The following is a 17,427-nucleotide window of genomic DNA, read 5'->3' on the forward strand; positions in this document are numbered from 1 at the left end:
GATACATAGAGGTGGGTGGAGAGAGAGGAAGGCTACGGTGTGCCCACACCACCACTGTCTGTTTATATGACAGCCCCCCACACACACATATATATATGGCAGCCCTCCAAATACACAAATCTGTAAACACACAAGGCTCTGGCCCCTCCCTGTACACAATCAGCCCCCCTCCATTTCCTTCACAGCCCATACTTGTAAAGAACTTCTTCCTACCTGGTCCGAGCTCGTTTTCACAAAGCTGACATTTTGCTTGCACAGAAAAGCCCAGTACACGAGGGGTGCACATGCACATAGTATCCAGAGGTGGCAGTAAAGAGCTCAATGTCAGAGCTCAATGACACAGAGAGCACACGCTGTGAGGTAATTTCTGTAATGCACAGCACAGCTCCCCTTCACCCATCCTGCCTTCTTCTGGTCCAGGGCCCCTTATAGTTGGAACAGCTGTACCCGTTGACCTCTAAATTTACAGGTACAACTAGTGTGACTCACAGGCAAAAGGAGCAACTGGTTGTCAGCTACTGCTTCAATCTCTACCAAAAAAACTGTTAGCATTCGCAGGGATCAGTCCTGGCTTTGCGAATGCTGCAGTTATGTGTGTTGTGTTTTGTAAGTGACAGTGATCAATTGATACTGCATTTGGGTGGGCTGGGCTGGGCAGAGGGGCTATATGCAGGTGCTAGCATGTATCTGGGCTGATCCCACTAACACCGCATTTTTGGGAACCCTAAACTACTGTGGATGCTAGTATAGATCTGATCAAATCAAAGATATTGATCTGTTCAGACACTATACTACTAAGAGAGGTGTATGGTGTGTGTGTGGGTGTTAGCGCTACTGGCACTAATCTGACGCTGCCTGGGGGTGGCGCTGACCCCATCTCAGCCCTCGAAATTTGTGCTCGCCTGCTCACATTTGGCGAGTAAAAAATTAGGAGGGCTAGTATGGACAGCTATGCTGTCCCAGAAATGTATTGCCAGTGCCCCCTGCCGCGCTGCGATCCTCTACACACAATCACACCAAAGTCTGACAGATACGATGATGACGTATCGCCGAACTAAAATAAGGAAGTTCATAGCCAGTATCCAATAGCTGCCCTAGCATCGGTTTTGGTCTGTCAGACTAGCATACAGACGAACTGATTTTTCGACCGGACTCAAGTCATTTGGAAAGATTTGAAACATGTTCTAAATCTAAAGTCTGTCTGATTTTTTGGCAGCAAAGGTCCGATGAAGCCCCCACACGGTCAAATTGACAGATTTGTTCCGTCAGACCTTTGCTGTCAAAGTCTGGCCGTGTGTACACGGCATAAGAATACTCAGGTGGTTCAGTATGTCACTGTCATTTCCTCAATCCTGAAATATTACATTTGGTTCTGTCCTTTGCAATTATTTTTCTTCTCTAGATGTGGCTGTAGGCTCTCCTTTTGGAGGTCAATCTGGAGCTGGCTGTGTTTACATTTACAAGGGTGAAAAGTCAGGGTTGTCGACACATCCATCGCAGATCTTGGAGAGCCCCCAAGTGGCACCATCCAGTTTTGGCTTTTCATTGAGAGGAGGGAAAGACATTGATCACAATGGATATCCAGGTAATGAACAAAATGCAACCATATAACCCCCAATGGAATTTCAGAGAACCTACCAGCCTTTTTACTATTCAGTATCATGCATCCAAGTACTGTGCTCACCCTTCTTTCTTCAGCACCACTAAAAACTGAACTCTTTGTCTTGCAGATTTGGTAGTTGGAGCTTTTGAAGCCGACACAGTCTATGTCTTCAGGTAAGAGATTTTACATTGATTTCCTTGTAAAAATATTACATGGGATTTTTATAGGATATATTGTGTATTTGCATACCTGGAAGTGACCCCCACTCCATGTGCATTCTTCAAAAATAATACATCTTGTTATAGATGTTCTAGAAAAATGTTTTTTATGTATAATTTGTGATTATGGTACACTGAGGTCGCCATATTTTTTTTTTCAATTTATGATCAGACATGGAGTGTCTGCGGGCAACAGTGAAGCATGTTGGAGGTTCCTTGCAAGTTTGGGGCTTTGTTTCTGCCAATGGAGTTGGAGATTTGGTCAGGATCAATGGTGTCCTCAAAGCTGAGAAATACAGGCAGATAATTATCCACCATGCCATACCATTAGGAAAGCATCTAATTGGCCCCAAATTTATTCTTCAGCAGGACAATGACTCCAAACATGCAGCCAATGTCATTAAAAACTATCTTCAAAGTAAGGAAGAACACAGAGTCCTGGAAGTGATGGTTTGGCCCCCACAGAGCCGTGATCTCACCATCATCGAGTATGTCTGTGTTTACAGTGCCTATAAAAAGTATTTATCTATTTATTTTTTAACATTTTGTCATGTTACAACCAAAAACGTAAATGTATTTTATTGGGATTTTATGTGATAGACCAACACAAAGTGGCAATTGTGAAATAGAAGGAAAATGATAAATGGTTTTCAAACTTTACAAATATATATGTGAAAAGTGTGGTGTGTATTTGTATTCAGCCCCCCTGAGTCAATACTTTGTAGAGCCACCTTTCGCTGCAATTACAGCTGCAAGTCTTTTTGGGGATGTCTCTACCAGCTTTGCACATCTAGAAAGTTCAATTTTTTCCTATTCTTCTTCGCTAAAAATCTCAAGCTCCATCAGATTAGATGGAGAACAGCAAGTCTTGCCACAGATTCTCAATTGGATTTAGGTCTGGGCTTTTTAGTGGGCTATTCTAACACATGAATATGCTTTAATCTCAGCCATTCCATTGTAGCTCTGTCTGTATGTTTAAGGTCATTGTCCTGCTGGAAGGTGATTCTCCACCCCAGTCTCAAGTCTTTGGCAGACTCTAACAGGTTTTCTTCTAAGATTGCCCTGTATTTGGCTTCATCCATCTTTCCATCAACTCTGACCATCTTCCCTTTCCCTGCTGAAGAAAAACATCCCAACAACATGCTGCTGCCACCACCATGTTTCACGGTGGGGATGATGTGTTCAGGGTAATGTGCAGTGTTATGCCCCATACACACGATCAGATTTTCTGACAACAAAATTCATGTTTTTTTCCGACTGATGTTGGCTCAAACTTGTCTTGCATACACACGGCAACACAAATCTTGTCGGAAATTCCAATCGGCAAGAACGCGGTGACGTACACGTACATCGAGCCAAAAAAAATTAAGTTAGAATAGCCAGTGCGGCTCTTCTGTTTGATTCCGAACATGCATGGAACTTTGTGCGTTGGAATTGTGTACACACGACCGGACTTTACGACAACAGATTTTGTTGTCAGAAAATTTGAGATCCAGCTCTCAAATTTTGTTTGGCGGAAAATCCGATGGAAATTTGTGCGATGGAGTCTACACAAGGTCAGAATTTCCAACAACAAGCTCCCATCAAACATTTCCCATTGGAAAATCCGACCGTGTGTAAGCGGCATAAGTTTTCCGCCACACATAGCGTTTTGCTTTTAGGCCAAAAAGTTCAATTTTGGTCTCTTCTGACCAGAGCACCTTCCACAAGTTTGCTGTGTCCCCCACATGACTTCTTGCAAACTGCAAATGGGACTTCTTATGGCTTTCTTTCAACAATGGCTTTCTTTTTGGCACTCTTCCATAAATGCCAAATTTGTGGAGTGCACAACTAATAGTTGTCCTGTGGACAGATTCTCCCACCTGAGATGTGGATCTCTGCAGCTCCTCCAGAGTTACCATGGGATGCTTGGCTGCTTCTCTGATTAATGCTCTCCTTGCCCAACCTGTCAGTTTAGGTGGATGGTAAGTTTGCAGTTGTGCCATACTCTTTCCATTTTCGGATGATGGATTGAACAGTGCTCCATGAGATGTCCTAAGCTTGGGATATTTTTTTTATAACCTAACCCTGCTTTAAACTTCTCCAAAATGTTATCCCTGACCTGTCTGGTGTGTTCCTTGGCCTTCATGATTTTGTTTGTTTACTAAGGTTCTCTGAGGGCTTCACGGAACAGCTGTAATGATACTGAGATTAAATTACACACAGGTGGACTCTATTTACTAATTGGGTGACTTCTGAAGGCAATTGGTTCCACTAGATTTTAGTTAGGGGTATCAAAGTAAAAGGGGGCTGAATACAAATGAATGCTGCATTTTTCAGATATTTATTTGTAAAAAAAATTGAAAACCATTTATCATTTTCCTTCCACTTCACAATTATGTGCCGCTTTGTGTTGGTCTAGCACATAAAGTCCCAATAAAATACATTTACGTTTTTGGTTGTAACATGACAAAATGAGGAAAATTTCAAGGGGTATGCATACATTTTTTAAGGCACTGTAGTTCTCCAAGATGTTTGGAACAACCTACCGACTAGAAGAATTGATGCTGGTTTAAACCAAAGGGAAGTCACACCAAATATTTATTTGGTTTAGATTTTTCTTCTGTGCTTCTTACTTTGAATTTTGTAAATTGATAAAAATAAAAAATAAATATAAATAAATAAATAAATATATATATATATATATATATATATATATATATATATATATATATATATATATATATTGGAAAGTATTCTTACTTTACAGCATTTCTTTGCATCTGCCTAAAACTTTTGCACAGTACTGTATATATACCGTACAGTATATACATTATTTTAAAGAGAACTTTATACGTTGTAGAAAGGTAAAATTATTTTGATGCTATAGTCTCCTTCTTTGATCCTAATTTTTTTGTATTCTTTGTTCCAGAGCCCAACCTGTAGTTCTGCTTCATACTTCCTTGATGTTCACTCCAGATTCCTTGAACCCGGACCTGAAGAACTGTAAACATTCCGGTAGTGATGTCAGCTGGTGAGTCAGCTGTTAGAGCAGCTTAATTTTTCTGACATTTTCTGTGATCTTTATCATATGGATTAGGAAAATATATAAATAAAATAAAATGGTGTTCCACCAGGTCAAATAATGGGGCGGGATTGTGTATTTAGAAAGCCAGCTCAAAGGGATCTTGGGATGGTGTCACTAGAGTTGAATCACCCAGATCCTCTTAAGATGTTCCTCCACTGCCCACGATATGCTTAATGCTCTCATAAAGGTATGGAGGGATAAAAGGAGCATATCAGACTGTAGTATGTTCAATAAAATGTATTGTTTAAAAAGTATTACACTTACTTGGTAAAAGATCAAATCAGGCATCAGTGCAAAAGAAACAGAAGCTTCTAACCATCAAAATGACCGCCACATACTGGTAAACACGATGACATCACATGTCATGACTCCTCCCTGCACGTTTAGTCATCAATGACGTTGTCAGGGGCGTGGTCAGCACACAACATTGTGCTTTATATATAAGACAACCGGGGTGGAAGTAATTGCGTTCCACTGACAGGAAGAAGAGGGGACATTCCTCCCGTACTAGTGGAATATGTATAACCTGTGCGGTCCACACACAGGATGTTGAAACAGCGAACCTCCCGTTCCGTTCAAGAGAGGCAAGCAGAAACACACTCTATATTAAAAAATGACAAGAGGTAATAATTGAAAAAAATATCAATGGGAAGAATAGTGCCCTGTCATTGGTTTCAGTGCTAATAATAATGCCCCATCATTGGTATCAATAGGATTAATAGTGCCCCATTGTTGGTATCAATGGGCGGTATAGTGCACAATTATTGGAATCAGTGGGAGGAATAGTGCTCCATCATTGGTGTCAGTGATATTAATATTGCCCCATCGTTGGTATCAGTGGGAGGAATAATGCCCCATCATTGGTATCGATTGGAGGAATAGTGCCATCATTGGTTGCTGACAGTGGGGGGAATAATTTCCCAAGGGCCAGGTAAAAGCAAGAAAAGGGCCGAATCTGGTCCCCGTGCCGCAGTTTGGAGACCACTGATCTATGATAAACTCAGGTTACTTGACCCCCACTGTGCTTTGGGACACAAGAGAAGGGAAAAAGTAATAACAGGAAAACCCGAATTCTGCAGGAATTAGCACCTTCAGCTTTTCTTATTATGAGGTTCAAGGGGCATCGGTTGAATCTACAAGTAAAGTAAAAACCAAATTTGGGAAGGGCCAGTGGCCTCCCAGATTACTACATTAGTAAAATTTGTAGATATATAACATTCCTGTGTATTCATTAAAGTGATTGATATGTCTGTGATTTCTTTAGTTTCACAGTGAGCGTTTGTGTCCAGACCTCTGGGAAAAGTCTACCCAGCACCTTGAGTAAGAATAATTCATATACCTTTTTTACATAGCATGTACCTACTCTTATAGGGCTTGTATATACTGCCAATTTTCCTTACCCATGTTCAACTGTACTTAACATACTGTGCCCCAAATTAGACTGGTGTAGCATGTAAGTCATCCCTTGCTAGAATTTAACGCTACCCATACACTTTAGAACCTGATTGTATAACATTTTTAGAAGTATCAAAAAGTATCAAAGCTATGTAGCATGAGGATTTGCCTTTAAATTTATAATAAAGGATATTTTTTTTAAATTAAAATAAAAAAAGATGTTACCTGCTCTGTACAATTCAGTCCCTCAGCTCGTCTTTTTTTGTCCCACACTGGGACTGTCCACTCCTCATTCCTCCGGATGCCCCCTTAGCACGCCGTGTACTATGGGGGCACCTGTGCAGACACGCTCCCGATCCAAGCTGTGTACGTCCACACACAACGACGGTAGGCCACACCCCTGCACCTTCCTAACAAGAGTTTGCCAGCAGCAGAATCCTATGGCTCCCTCTGCTCTGCCCTCAGTGTCTCCTGTGAGACCAGGAAGTGAGGAGAACGGTGCTGAAGCGGGGACAGTGCTGGATCAATGAGAGGAGCCAGGTAAGTGTTTAGGGGCAGGGGAGGCTAGGACAGATAGTGGAGCATTTTTTTACCTTAATGCAGGGAATGTGTTAAAGTAAAATATAAGTTTGAACCACTTCACACATTCAATTTAATTTATATTCAGTCAGACTCGCTCTCACTCTACACAGTTATTTGTAGATCTAATGAAGATTGTACAATCCAGTTGTGTTGTATATGCTCAGCTTGAGGCTCATAAATAATAGCAGTGTAATAAAATATCAGAAATCCAGTTGATTGCTCATTTATCTAAAGCTGGCTACACACAAAATTACAAACATTACAATCAAATTGTACAATATTTGGAAATCTTCTTAGATACAACGGCTGTGCAGTATCTTACCTGACTGGATACAAATTGAATAGATGGTTTAGGCCTTGTCTGGTGATGGTAGGCCCCTGCACTATCTGTATGTACACTATATTGTCAAAAGTATTGCGACACACCTGCCTTTACACCCACATGAACTTTAGTGGCATCCCAGTCTTCGTCTGTAGGGTTCAATATTGAGTTGGATCACCCTTCGCAGCTGTAACAGCTTCAACTCTTCTGGGAAGGCCGTCCACAAGGCCTAGGAGTGTGTCTATAGGAATGTTTGACCGTTCTTCAAGAAGAGCATTTGTGAGGTCAGGCAGTGATGTTGGGGTGGGGTGGAGGCACTTGACTGTCCTGTACAAAGTCCTGACCTCAACCCAATAGAACACCTTTGGGATGAATAATCCCAACATCAGTGCTTGACCTCACAAATGCGCTTCTGGAAGAATGGGCAAACATTCCCATAGACACACTCTTATGCCTTGTGGACAGCCTTCCCAGAAGAGTTGAAGCTGTTATAGCTGCAAAGGGTGGGCCAACTCAATATTGAACATTACAGACTAAGACCAGGGCCGTCTTTAAGGCAGGGCAAAAGGGGCAGCTGCCCTGGGACCTGTCATTGTTGTGGGGCCCAAAGCAGCTGCCTCATACTTGCCAGCTATCCCAGTTTACATTCCCTTGTCCTTTGAAGTTTTAGTCCTGTGCTGCTACTAATGCTGCCCAGTTCTGCCCTATTGTTGTGTACAGATGACTCACCTGCAGACCTGTGTTTACATGTAAATACTGGCATTCATATGTAAATAGCAGTGACATGCATATGTAAATAGATGAGGCCAACTGCATTGATATGTAAATAAAGGCAGCATTCATAGGTTTATCATGCCCCCTTGCAGTGAGGAGAAGATGTGCTGTAACCTATAGCAACCAGTAAGCAGCATTACTGTACAGTCAATCAACAAGCAGAAATGTGCTGTAACCTCTAGCAACTAATCAGTCAGCCTTAAGGAGTGCTGTAACCTCTAGCAACCAGTCAGTAAGCAGTAATGATATGCTGTAACCTCTGGCAACCAGTCGCAATCGCTGCCTGATCTGATACAGTAAACTGATTTTAAGTCTAGCTGCTATTTTTTGTATGTCTCAGAGAAGGTGGAGAGCGAAATTGCATGGGGGGAGGGGGGCCCTAAGAAAATTTTTGCCCAGGGTCCAATCAATATTAAAGACGGCCCTGACTGAGACTGGGATGCCATTAAACTTCATGTGCGTGCAAAGGCAGGCGTCCCAATACTTTTCACAATATAGTGTGTGTGTGTGTATATATATATATATATATATATATATTTGTACAGTTGTACCTGACTGTTTGTCGATTCCTTGGGTAAGCTTGTTCGTTGACTCCTTGGGTAAGCTCTAGGGACCTGGACTGGTACACTTGAATGCCTTTTCTTGACAATTTTTTTATGAGGTAGATCACCAGGTCTTTCCTCAACCCATCCCAATTGCTCAGGCTTGGGAACGGCATGTAGACTGTGATAACACATGTGAAAAGCCAAATTGTACCACTAGGGCCTCGCATTGTATATATTAGGGTCAATTTAGACAGGAACCAAATGAGAAATACACTGACACAAAGTCAGTGAGCCAACCAGGAAACAGAGGGGGCAGAGCTTAACCATGGCTCAGTAACTGAATGGACACACAGAGCAGTGACTTGGCTCAGATGCCCCCATAACAAGTTGCTTGCTGTAGGGGCACTCGGCAGGAGGGAGGGGCCAGGAGCATCGGCGAGGGACCAGAGAAGAGGAGGATCTGGACTGCTCTGTGCAAAACCACTGTACAAAGCAGTTAAGTATAACATGTTTATTATTTTCAAACAGAAAAAAACAAGACTTTAATATCACCTTAAAGTGGTTGTATACCCAAATTTTGAACTTTTACCTACTTGCTTATTATAGGCTTACCTGTAGGTAAAATGAATATCTCTTAAACCTGTACGGTTTAGGAGATATTCACTTTGCATGCACCCGCTGGCCTCAGCGGCGCATGCGCTGTGAATGCCCGGCTGAAGGTCTGGCAAACGCTGCCAGACCTTGCCGGGAAGAAAACTCCCATGCGCATGCGTGGGAGTGATGTCATTGCGGCTCCGGTGCTGTGAGTGCAAGACACGCCATGGGCCAAATTTCAGCTCCCTTTTCATGGACCGGGTGAGATACTGACACCTCGTTCTAAGGTAAGTATTTCATAATGAGTTAGTATGCGCTGAATACTAGCTCATTATGTCTTTTCCTGACATGTTTTTTTTTTTCTTTTTTTTTCTTTTGTCCTGCGGATATACAACTGCTTTAAGCTACCAGCACGTCTTTGTAGTGTGGGAAAAAGACTCATGCAAGTACTGGGATTACATGCAAACTTGATGCAGGTAATGTCCTGGCTGAAATTCTAACCAAGGACTGCAGTGTTGAAAGGCACCTGCAGTATATAGTGGCTGATAAATCTAAAGGAGAGATTATACAAAATAATTCCAATGATAATGTTCATCTTTAGAATATTCTAAAAAAATATATATATATATTCTGGAAAGATCAGTTGTAGGAAAGATCTTTCTGTAGCTGGCCATACACATTACAATGTGATTGTACAATCTTCATTATCCTGAGATATATTTTCACATTCATTCATTCATTCTTCATTTGCTGACCTGGGGCAATGCCGCATTGCAATAAATCAGCTTCCAGCTAGAGATAGGAGTTGGTAATGGTTTGAATCTAATTGGTGGCTGGGGTGATTGGAGGCAATGGTAAACATGGGTAAAGGTTTGTTAGTAAGGTTTAATAAGGTTTGTTTGTTTAATGCAGAGATGTTGGGTATCATTCTTGCCTAACTGAACACCCGTTATGTCACCTTGTCTCTTTATCAAGGCCTGTCTGCTGACATCCAGCTTGACAGTCAGAAGAGCCGATTTTTCCGCAGAACCCTCTTCACCGATTCATTGCAGCCCAGCAAAAAAATCACTATGGAGAGCCAGAGCAATTCACAGCGGACCTGCACCAATATCAAGGCCTATCTGCGGGTGTGTGTCTGTCATCAAATTTCACAACCTTAATCAGCTTAGCACTTGTTAGCATTACCAAATCATGATGTTATTTTGAGTAAAGTACCCTTTTATTGTTGTGAACAGTTGCTTCCTTTAATAATTCTGGCCATATATTATGTAATAGCTTGTAGGGGAGGTAGGTGTTGTGTGGTGGTTGTCAGGTCCTCTATGTTCCCCTCCTTGTTGGGCACCAAGTGAAGGTCACATGAGAGGCCTACCCCGGGGTGGATTCTTCTGGGCTAAGCTAAGCACTTTGTACAGGGTCACTGACGTGCAGATAGGGTACCTTTACTTGATAGCGTACCTTTACTTGAGCCACGCTCATGACAAGGTAGATGACAGACATGAACGAACTATAATAAGCTCTCACTTGATGTACTAATTATCACCTTGGTTACTTGTGCATTTAGGAGAGACACACAGAGCCAATGCCCTCTTCACCTGTCCACCTGTATCATCACTACCTCACTCCCAGTAACGGGTCCTGCCGTGCACCTAGTGCAGACTCAATGCACTAAACTCTTCCTCTTTCGTACCTGTGTACAGGATGAGAGCCCTGGTCATGCAGATCTGCTCCTGTTGCTATGGGAGATGAAACACGGCCAAAGGAGTGCGCACAATATCTCCCTCGTTGAAAGAGGCTATCTCACCTGCCACACGTATTCACTTAATGACAGACTGCTAGAGAAACCTTTGTTAGCCTTGGTAACCATTTGTGTCTTTCCAATTGTACTGATGACTTCATATCCCAATGTTTTAGTGACCCAAGCTGTAGGCTTTATGTTGCGGTTACATACATTCCACCCCTTTAGTATCTTCGGACCAGGCAAAAGCAAAGTTTCAAAAGCTTTCCCTAAAGTATAAATTAACATGATGGCAACGACAAGTGACTGACAAGATAAAGTGCAAACATTCCCTAACATCCCTAGTCCCAGTAACTACAGGTTTATGGCTGCCCCAGCATACCTGTGCAAGTAAAGTCCAATGTTGGTTAAGTCTATGTCTGGAATTTAGCTCCAGCTTCCGCAGGACATGGGTCATTCAGACTCCAGCAACGTCACCAGGCAGAGCATTGCTCTCTGAGTGTGTGTAAGGCCTGTCCCCCCTCCTTTTATAGCACACAGGACAAGAAGATCGGACCCAAGTCAATCCGAGAGTAAAGTTAACCCCTAACTTCCCACTCTGGCAGCAATAACCACTACCTACCTACACGCTTGATTCCTTAATCAACACAGTCAGTCTTCATAGGGGAATCTCTCCTGCTGCACAATTGTATTCTGACAGCAGGAGGTTTCCCTGCTGTCAGAATACAATGATCACTTCTGCCTGCTATAGCCCACCAAAAAAAAACAACTTCAGTACAACCAGCCTGACCATAGATTAATCAAAATTTGGCCAGTACCTGCTGAACAAATTTCAATCCGTCCATGGTCAGCTTAACCTAAAGCAGACAGCCTGGGTCCCACTGAATCTTAGCACTGTGATAATTTCATAGCAATATACTGTATATATGTATGTGAACACAAGTTAATTAACCCGACAACAAGAAGATCTAGGGGTGCTCTATTTGCATATGGCATTTCAAGAGGGATTTCTGCCCCACCATATGTCTCAATCCAATGTACAGAGCCTAAAACTAACCTGAGCCTATATAAATTCTATCCTGTGTTTATTTCAGGGTGAAAGTGAGTTTAAGGATAAGCTGAGCCCAATAGTTGTCAGTGTGAACTTCAGTTTGAACACTGCGCCATCTTCTAGCGTCTTACCACCTATAATACACGGGAACACCTTCCTACAAGAGCAGGTGAGCTATGGATAATGTAGACCCAGAGCCAGGTACACTGATACTAATATAAGTACTTGCGAGAAGTCTCATGGTGTAATTAATCAAATCCATTTTGTGAAAAATGTATTTCCCTGGCCTTGTGTTTTAGATACATATATTACTGGATTGTGGAGAAGACAATATCTGCATTCCTGACCTACAGCTAAAGGCCAGCTGGTGAGTTCTCCTCCAACATATCATGATCAGTCCTCCCAGCCTTGAGTTCCCTTGCCTTAAATTAGACCTTCCAGTAGCTTTACAGTTCTGCAAAGGGCTTTTTTTCTGGGGGAACTTGGGGGAACTCAGTTCCACCACCTCTGGCTCAGACCCTTTGGTGCCTGCTCACCACAATCACTTGTAAACACAGAAGTCTGGTTTCTCTGTTTACAAGTGACAGCTCTGCATTCTGCATGTAATGCAATCCTAGTATTGAATGCCCCTTTAAGACTCTCCTACTGTTTTTGTGAAATCTGACTGAACACACCTACCATTTGATATGATTTGGAGGGTGTGTGCAGGGGGAGGGGTTTTGTGGGGCCGTGGTTAAGTTCCAGCACCTATTGTTTGAGAAAAAAAAGCCCTGGTTCTCCATAAATACATTCTTGGTATGTCATAATATACAGAAATAAGAACATGCCACCTTCATCATTAAAAAGTAGTCTGAGTTCCGGTCTATTGACTTTATCTAGGATGCAAAGATGTCATCAGTCTGCTGAAGGCAGGAGGGTGCACTTCTTCAAATACAAGTGGAGGCGCAAAAACTTGGAACCATAAGTAGGGTTGCCACCTGTCCAGGGTTCACCCGGACAGTTCAAGTTTGGAACTATGCGTCCAGGTTTGAGACTGCCTGAAACCCGGACACATTATTCAGACTGGACCATGGCTTCCCAGCAGGGTTACTGGCTGCAGTTATTTAAGCTGAGAGTGTCTGTTACACCCTCTTTCACACTGCCTAAAGCCAGCACCCCCCCCCCCTCCCAAACACACAGACAGGAAAGGAGAGAGGGCTTGATCTGTATCTCTTACTCTCTTAATTAGAAGTCCAGCAGCCTCAGATACATCTGGGTGAGAGGTGCTGACTGCCAAGGGGTGAGTGAGCTCACCATCCATCCCTGTCTGTGACTGAAGTCTCTCCCCTTCTCTCTCCTGCCTCTGAGAGAGTACACTTAGGTAAATCAGGGTTCTCAGAGCACCCTTTACATCAGAGTTCCCCTTTCTACCAAAGGGCACACTGATCCTTCTTACATCAAAGTCCTCTCCGTACATCAGAGGTCTTAGTGTTCCACCTTAACTCAGGGTTCCCAGAACATCCCTTATGTTAGAGTCCCCAAAGTTCTCCCTTACAGCAAACAGGGCTGCCATCATATCGGAGCTGAAACCAAGTTCCAGGAGCTTGGGTGCACTTCTTCAGTCTCTACTCTCCTACTGATCAGACTGTTCATTATATCTTTTGTAGCAAGTCACAAAGTGAGGGGTTGCAGTAGGGGCTGATCTGTGTCAGACACACAGCCAACAACTGCACAAGCAGCTCAACCCAGGGAGTAAATGTTGACCCTGGATGAGGCTTGAACACAGATGGATCAGTTCTTCTGGAAAGAAACACAGCTGTCAGGGGAAGTACTGTGATCGCAATTTGAGATATTCAGCACCTCAAGGTGTTACAATTTTCAATCAAATTACTTAGCATACAAGCTTTTACCATGTAAATATATATCTGATGCTATGTCCACGTTAAGCAATATTTTAAACAACAATCATCTCATTATAAGACATTGCTGATTTATGTTTGATAAATAATTTGGAGGAATGTTTAGTCTTTCACAATGTATTAGCAGAATATTATATCACCCACACAATGCACTGTTGAGGCATTGGATCCATTGTTGTTGGATTATACATGTAGCTGGGTGCTTAGCTAGCAGGGATGAAGCAACTACTGAGACATCAAGTTGCAGCTGCTCTATGTGTTCACATGGGACGTCTGTGCTGATCTAGCCAGTGCTGTTTCGCTTCCAACCACTAGAGGGAGCCTGTAGGACATGAAGCACCTGAGAGACTCTGATGCATAACAGTTATGGCTTGTGGGAAACCAAGATCACCGAAGGGACTCGGCTATTGTGGCAGATGGGGGAAAGACTTCAATAGCCAGGAGCGGGTTTAACAAGGGAAGAACCAGAGTTAGTTTTTCCTGGACAGAAAAGGAAGGGCAGGCTTTTCGCGAGAACCAAGGCAGTGCACACCTCAGCTGTGTCCAGTAAAGCACCATCATCTTTGAGTCTGTCGGGAACCGGTTACACAGAGAGGAGACTCATGCTGAGAATATTGCCACAGGAGTCCATGTTTGCCTAGGATCTGAACCAGAGTTTTCTGTGCACCCAGGACTGGTGAGCAGCTACTGGTTGGCTCTACATTAGCTCTGCTAACAGTGTGAGACCAACTGTCCTGCAGGGACATTGTAACACTGTATGCTGAATTCTTCAAGGAATAGTATTTTAAGTGCACCAACACAAAATTTGGGCCCCACCAAATAGCCAACAGAAGGTTGAGAGGGGAGAGTCTACTAACTACTGACTGCTATCACAGTGTTTGCCCATAGGTCTTTCCCTAGCCAAGGACACACTTTGCAGGTTATATACAGAAAGTGCACCATTGGAACAATTACTGATTGCTGACAGACAGGTCAACTGTTTAGCCACTGTCTTATCATTATTTGACACTATTTATTGCTGCTGTTTTTTTTTTATGTATTCGTATGTATAACTGCCAATTGTGAATTGCTATAACCTGATGCTTTTTAACTGTTACTCAACTTAGGGTAATAACTTTTCCCACTGACCGATTCATTATTGCACAGTTTCTTACATCATGTGCTCCCTTCGGGGATAGGCGATACATGTGGACATTTTTTTGTTTGTCTTCTTTTATAGGAGTAAAGATCCCCTTGTTATTGGAGCGGACAATCTTGTACAAATCCACTTTGATGCAGGAAACCTTGGAGAAGGGGCTTACGAAGCAGAATTGCATGCTACACTTCCCCCTGGGGCTCATTATATGCAGATTTTGGGAGAAGCTGAGGTGTGTATATTTATAAAAATAGGCCTGATCACTTGGAGAACCTGGGACATACCCTTGATGGTGATATTGGTTTATCTCACAAAACACCGGCCTCGAGTAGAGTAGTGAAAATGGCAGAGTGGGCCTAACCCTCTAACTCAACATTCCTTTTGCCAACATCTTCCATTACTCAATAACCTGTTGGCTATTTGGATGGTGTTATGCCTACATCTGTAACCATAGTTCCATAAATGATGACAATGAACTTCTGTCTCTTTTAACATTTTATGTTACTATGGATTTCTAGGAGAAGATTTTGTGCACTCCAAGAAAAGCGAATGACACAGAACTTGTGGTGTGTGAGCTGGGTAACCCCATGAAGAATGGAGCACAGGTGAGACATACAAGAGTGTGGATGGAACAAGGAGATGTACCACTACAGGGTAGAGCAGTAGTGGTTAATTTACATGTTATAGGGGCCTCAACTGCAGCCCTTAACACCAACTTAAGTGGCCACATATACTATTCAGTATATGTAATTCTACAGAAGACTGATAGGGACTGAGCACATGCAACAGGAGATGGTCAATATCTGTGGACGTGTTACAGGGGAGATTGGAAACACGGTCACACAAGACTGTTAGAGATCACTTCCATTACAAGCCCTTTACAATCAAATGTCCCCACTCCCACTAAGGACTGGTAGGGTCTAGGAGCCGCACAACAAGTACAAAGGGGCCACATGTGGCCAAGGGTCTGCAGATGGGGCCCTAGCGGAGTAGAGGCTTTAAAGAATCAGAAGATTAATACTTCAAGGAACCATTTTTGAGACTCCATTAGGAACTTAAATACGTGTGCTTATATTGAGCTTAACTTATGAGACCATTCATTTTGATTTCCAACCAAACAAGTAACCAAATAAAGTAGTCATACAGTCAAACTCTTGACAGTATAGAACTGACCATTGAGTTTTTTTTGACAAATATGCTTTCCAGAGACCAGATTAGCTTTTTTTTTGTGTTAAGATATTCTTCCTCTGCCCCATGGTTTACAGGTAAGTTAAAGCAGTAAAATGATTTGAACCTGTGTGGACATGGAATTACATTTTGGCTGCGGTTTGCAAGCCACCTTAACCATGTGCTGCTTGTCCTCTTCTTTTCCATGTATAGATCAATGCAGAGCTTCTACTTAGCATCAGTGCCCTGGAAGACAGTGAAGGCAACTTCTCCTTCCCAATGCAAATCAAAAGGTGAGACCTCCAATCTGTCATATGGTTTTTAATGAAAAAAAAAAAGAAAAAAAAACTTCAATCGCGCAACCTGAATAAATTGTGCTCACAAATTTCCGTGCCCAAACCACTCCAAAAAGATCAATAATCAGTTAATCAGTGATAAAAAAATACTTATTGTTGATGAAAAATATCCCTGTTATACCACTCATAAAATATATAAAAAAATATAAATCAATATGTGAAATATATGGTGAATCTGCCTCTCACGCAAACCAGCAACAACAAAGAAATTTTTTTATTAATTAAACCAATAAATAGAGTCCCCTGTGTTGTGCCAAACACTCTCACTCAATAGAACTACAAGTTTTAAACATCAGATTTGTGATCTTAACAATTTATCCTAAATGATCAAAATGAATAGTTTGCCTTAACATAATGCACATCAACTCATGAAATAACGCACATTAATGAGTGTGCAGTAAAACATTACAAGGGTTCAAAAGGCCCCCTAAATTCACAAGCATACAGTGGGTATAGATAAGAATCATGCCCCCTCCCACCTTAAAATCACATTTTGTTGCTTTTCAGCCCGAAATGAAGACAGGCACAGTTTTTGCTTTATCTAGCTGTATTTACTAGTGCAACTTATAACAACCAAATGAAAGATATAACACCAACGTGTCAGAAAAAAATTTAAAACCTTCAAAAACAGAATCACTGAGTTAGGTGTAGCTAGTCACCGTTTTAATGGCACACAAAACCATTTGACTTTCAGCTATGATCAGCTGTGGTCATTTTGATCAACTCAGCATGAAAAGAGCTTTTCTGGAGCATTTCAGTCCCTGGTAGTGCAACTGAAGCAATCGACTACAAGTGGCAGGGCAATGTCACTGGGATCTACGGGATAAAGTTGTAGACAGGCACAAGTCAGGAGATTAATACAAACAAAAAAATGTCAAAGGCTTTATCAATGCCTGGAAGCACAGTGAAGTCTATTATTAGGAAGTGGAAGGTACAAAAAAAGCCACTCCTCAAAAAAGGCTGCAGCTAAAAAGTGAGCTTTGCC

The 17,427-nt window shown here is 42.2% G+C and overlaps 1 protein-coding gene across 1 annotated transcript in view; it reads left to right on the forward strand.

Moving 5' to 3' along the window:
• The window catches only part of LOC143935913 (integrin alpha-IIb-like), a 129,685-nt gene that overhangs the window by 94,834 nt on the left and 17,424 nt on the right, over nt 1–17,427 (forward strand). The window contains exons 13-22 of the mRNA XM_077460103.1: nt 1,403–1,585; nt 1,731–1,776; nt 4,733–4,834; nt 6,153–6,208; nt 10,076–10,227; nt 11,930–12,055; nt 12,186–12,253; nt 15,004–15,151; nt 15,438–15,524; nt 16,300–16,379. Of these exons, the coding sequence (XP_077316229.1) occupies nt 1,403–1,585; nt 1,731–1,776; nt 4,733–4,834; nt 6,153–6,208; nt 10,076–10,227; nt 11,930–12,055; nt 12,186–12,253; nt 15,004–15,151; nt 15,438–15,524; nt 16,300–16,379 (1,048 nt within the window). The remainder of the gene's footprint in view (nt 1–1,402; nt 1,586–1,730; nt 1,777–4,732; nt 4,835–6,152; nt 6,209–10,075; nt 10,228–11,929; nt 12,056–12,185; nt 12,254–15,003; nt 15,152–15,437; nt 15,525–16,299; nt 16,380–17,427) is intronic.

Source organism: Lithobates pipiens, unplaced genomic scaffold (assembly GCF_037356315.1).
Source record: "Lithobates pipiens isolate NorthernLeopardFrog02 unplaced genomic scaffold, aLitPip1_a1.2 Scaffold_28, whole genome shotgun sequence".
Taxonomy (NCBI): domain Eukaryota; kingdom Metazoa; phylum Chordata; class Amphibia; order Anura; family Ranidae; genus Lithobates; species Lithobates pipiens.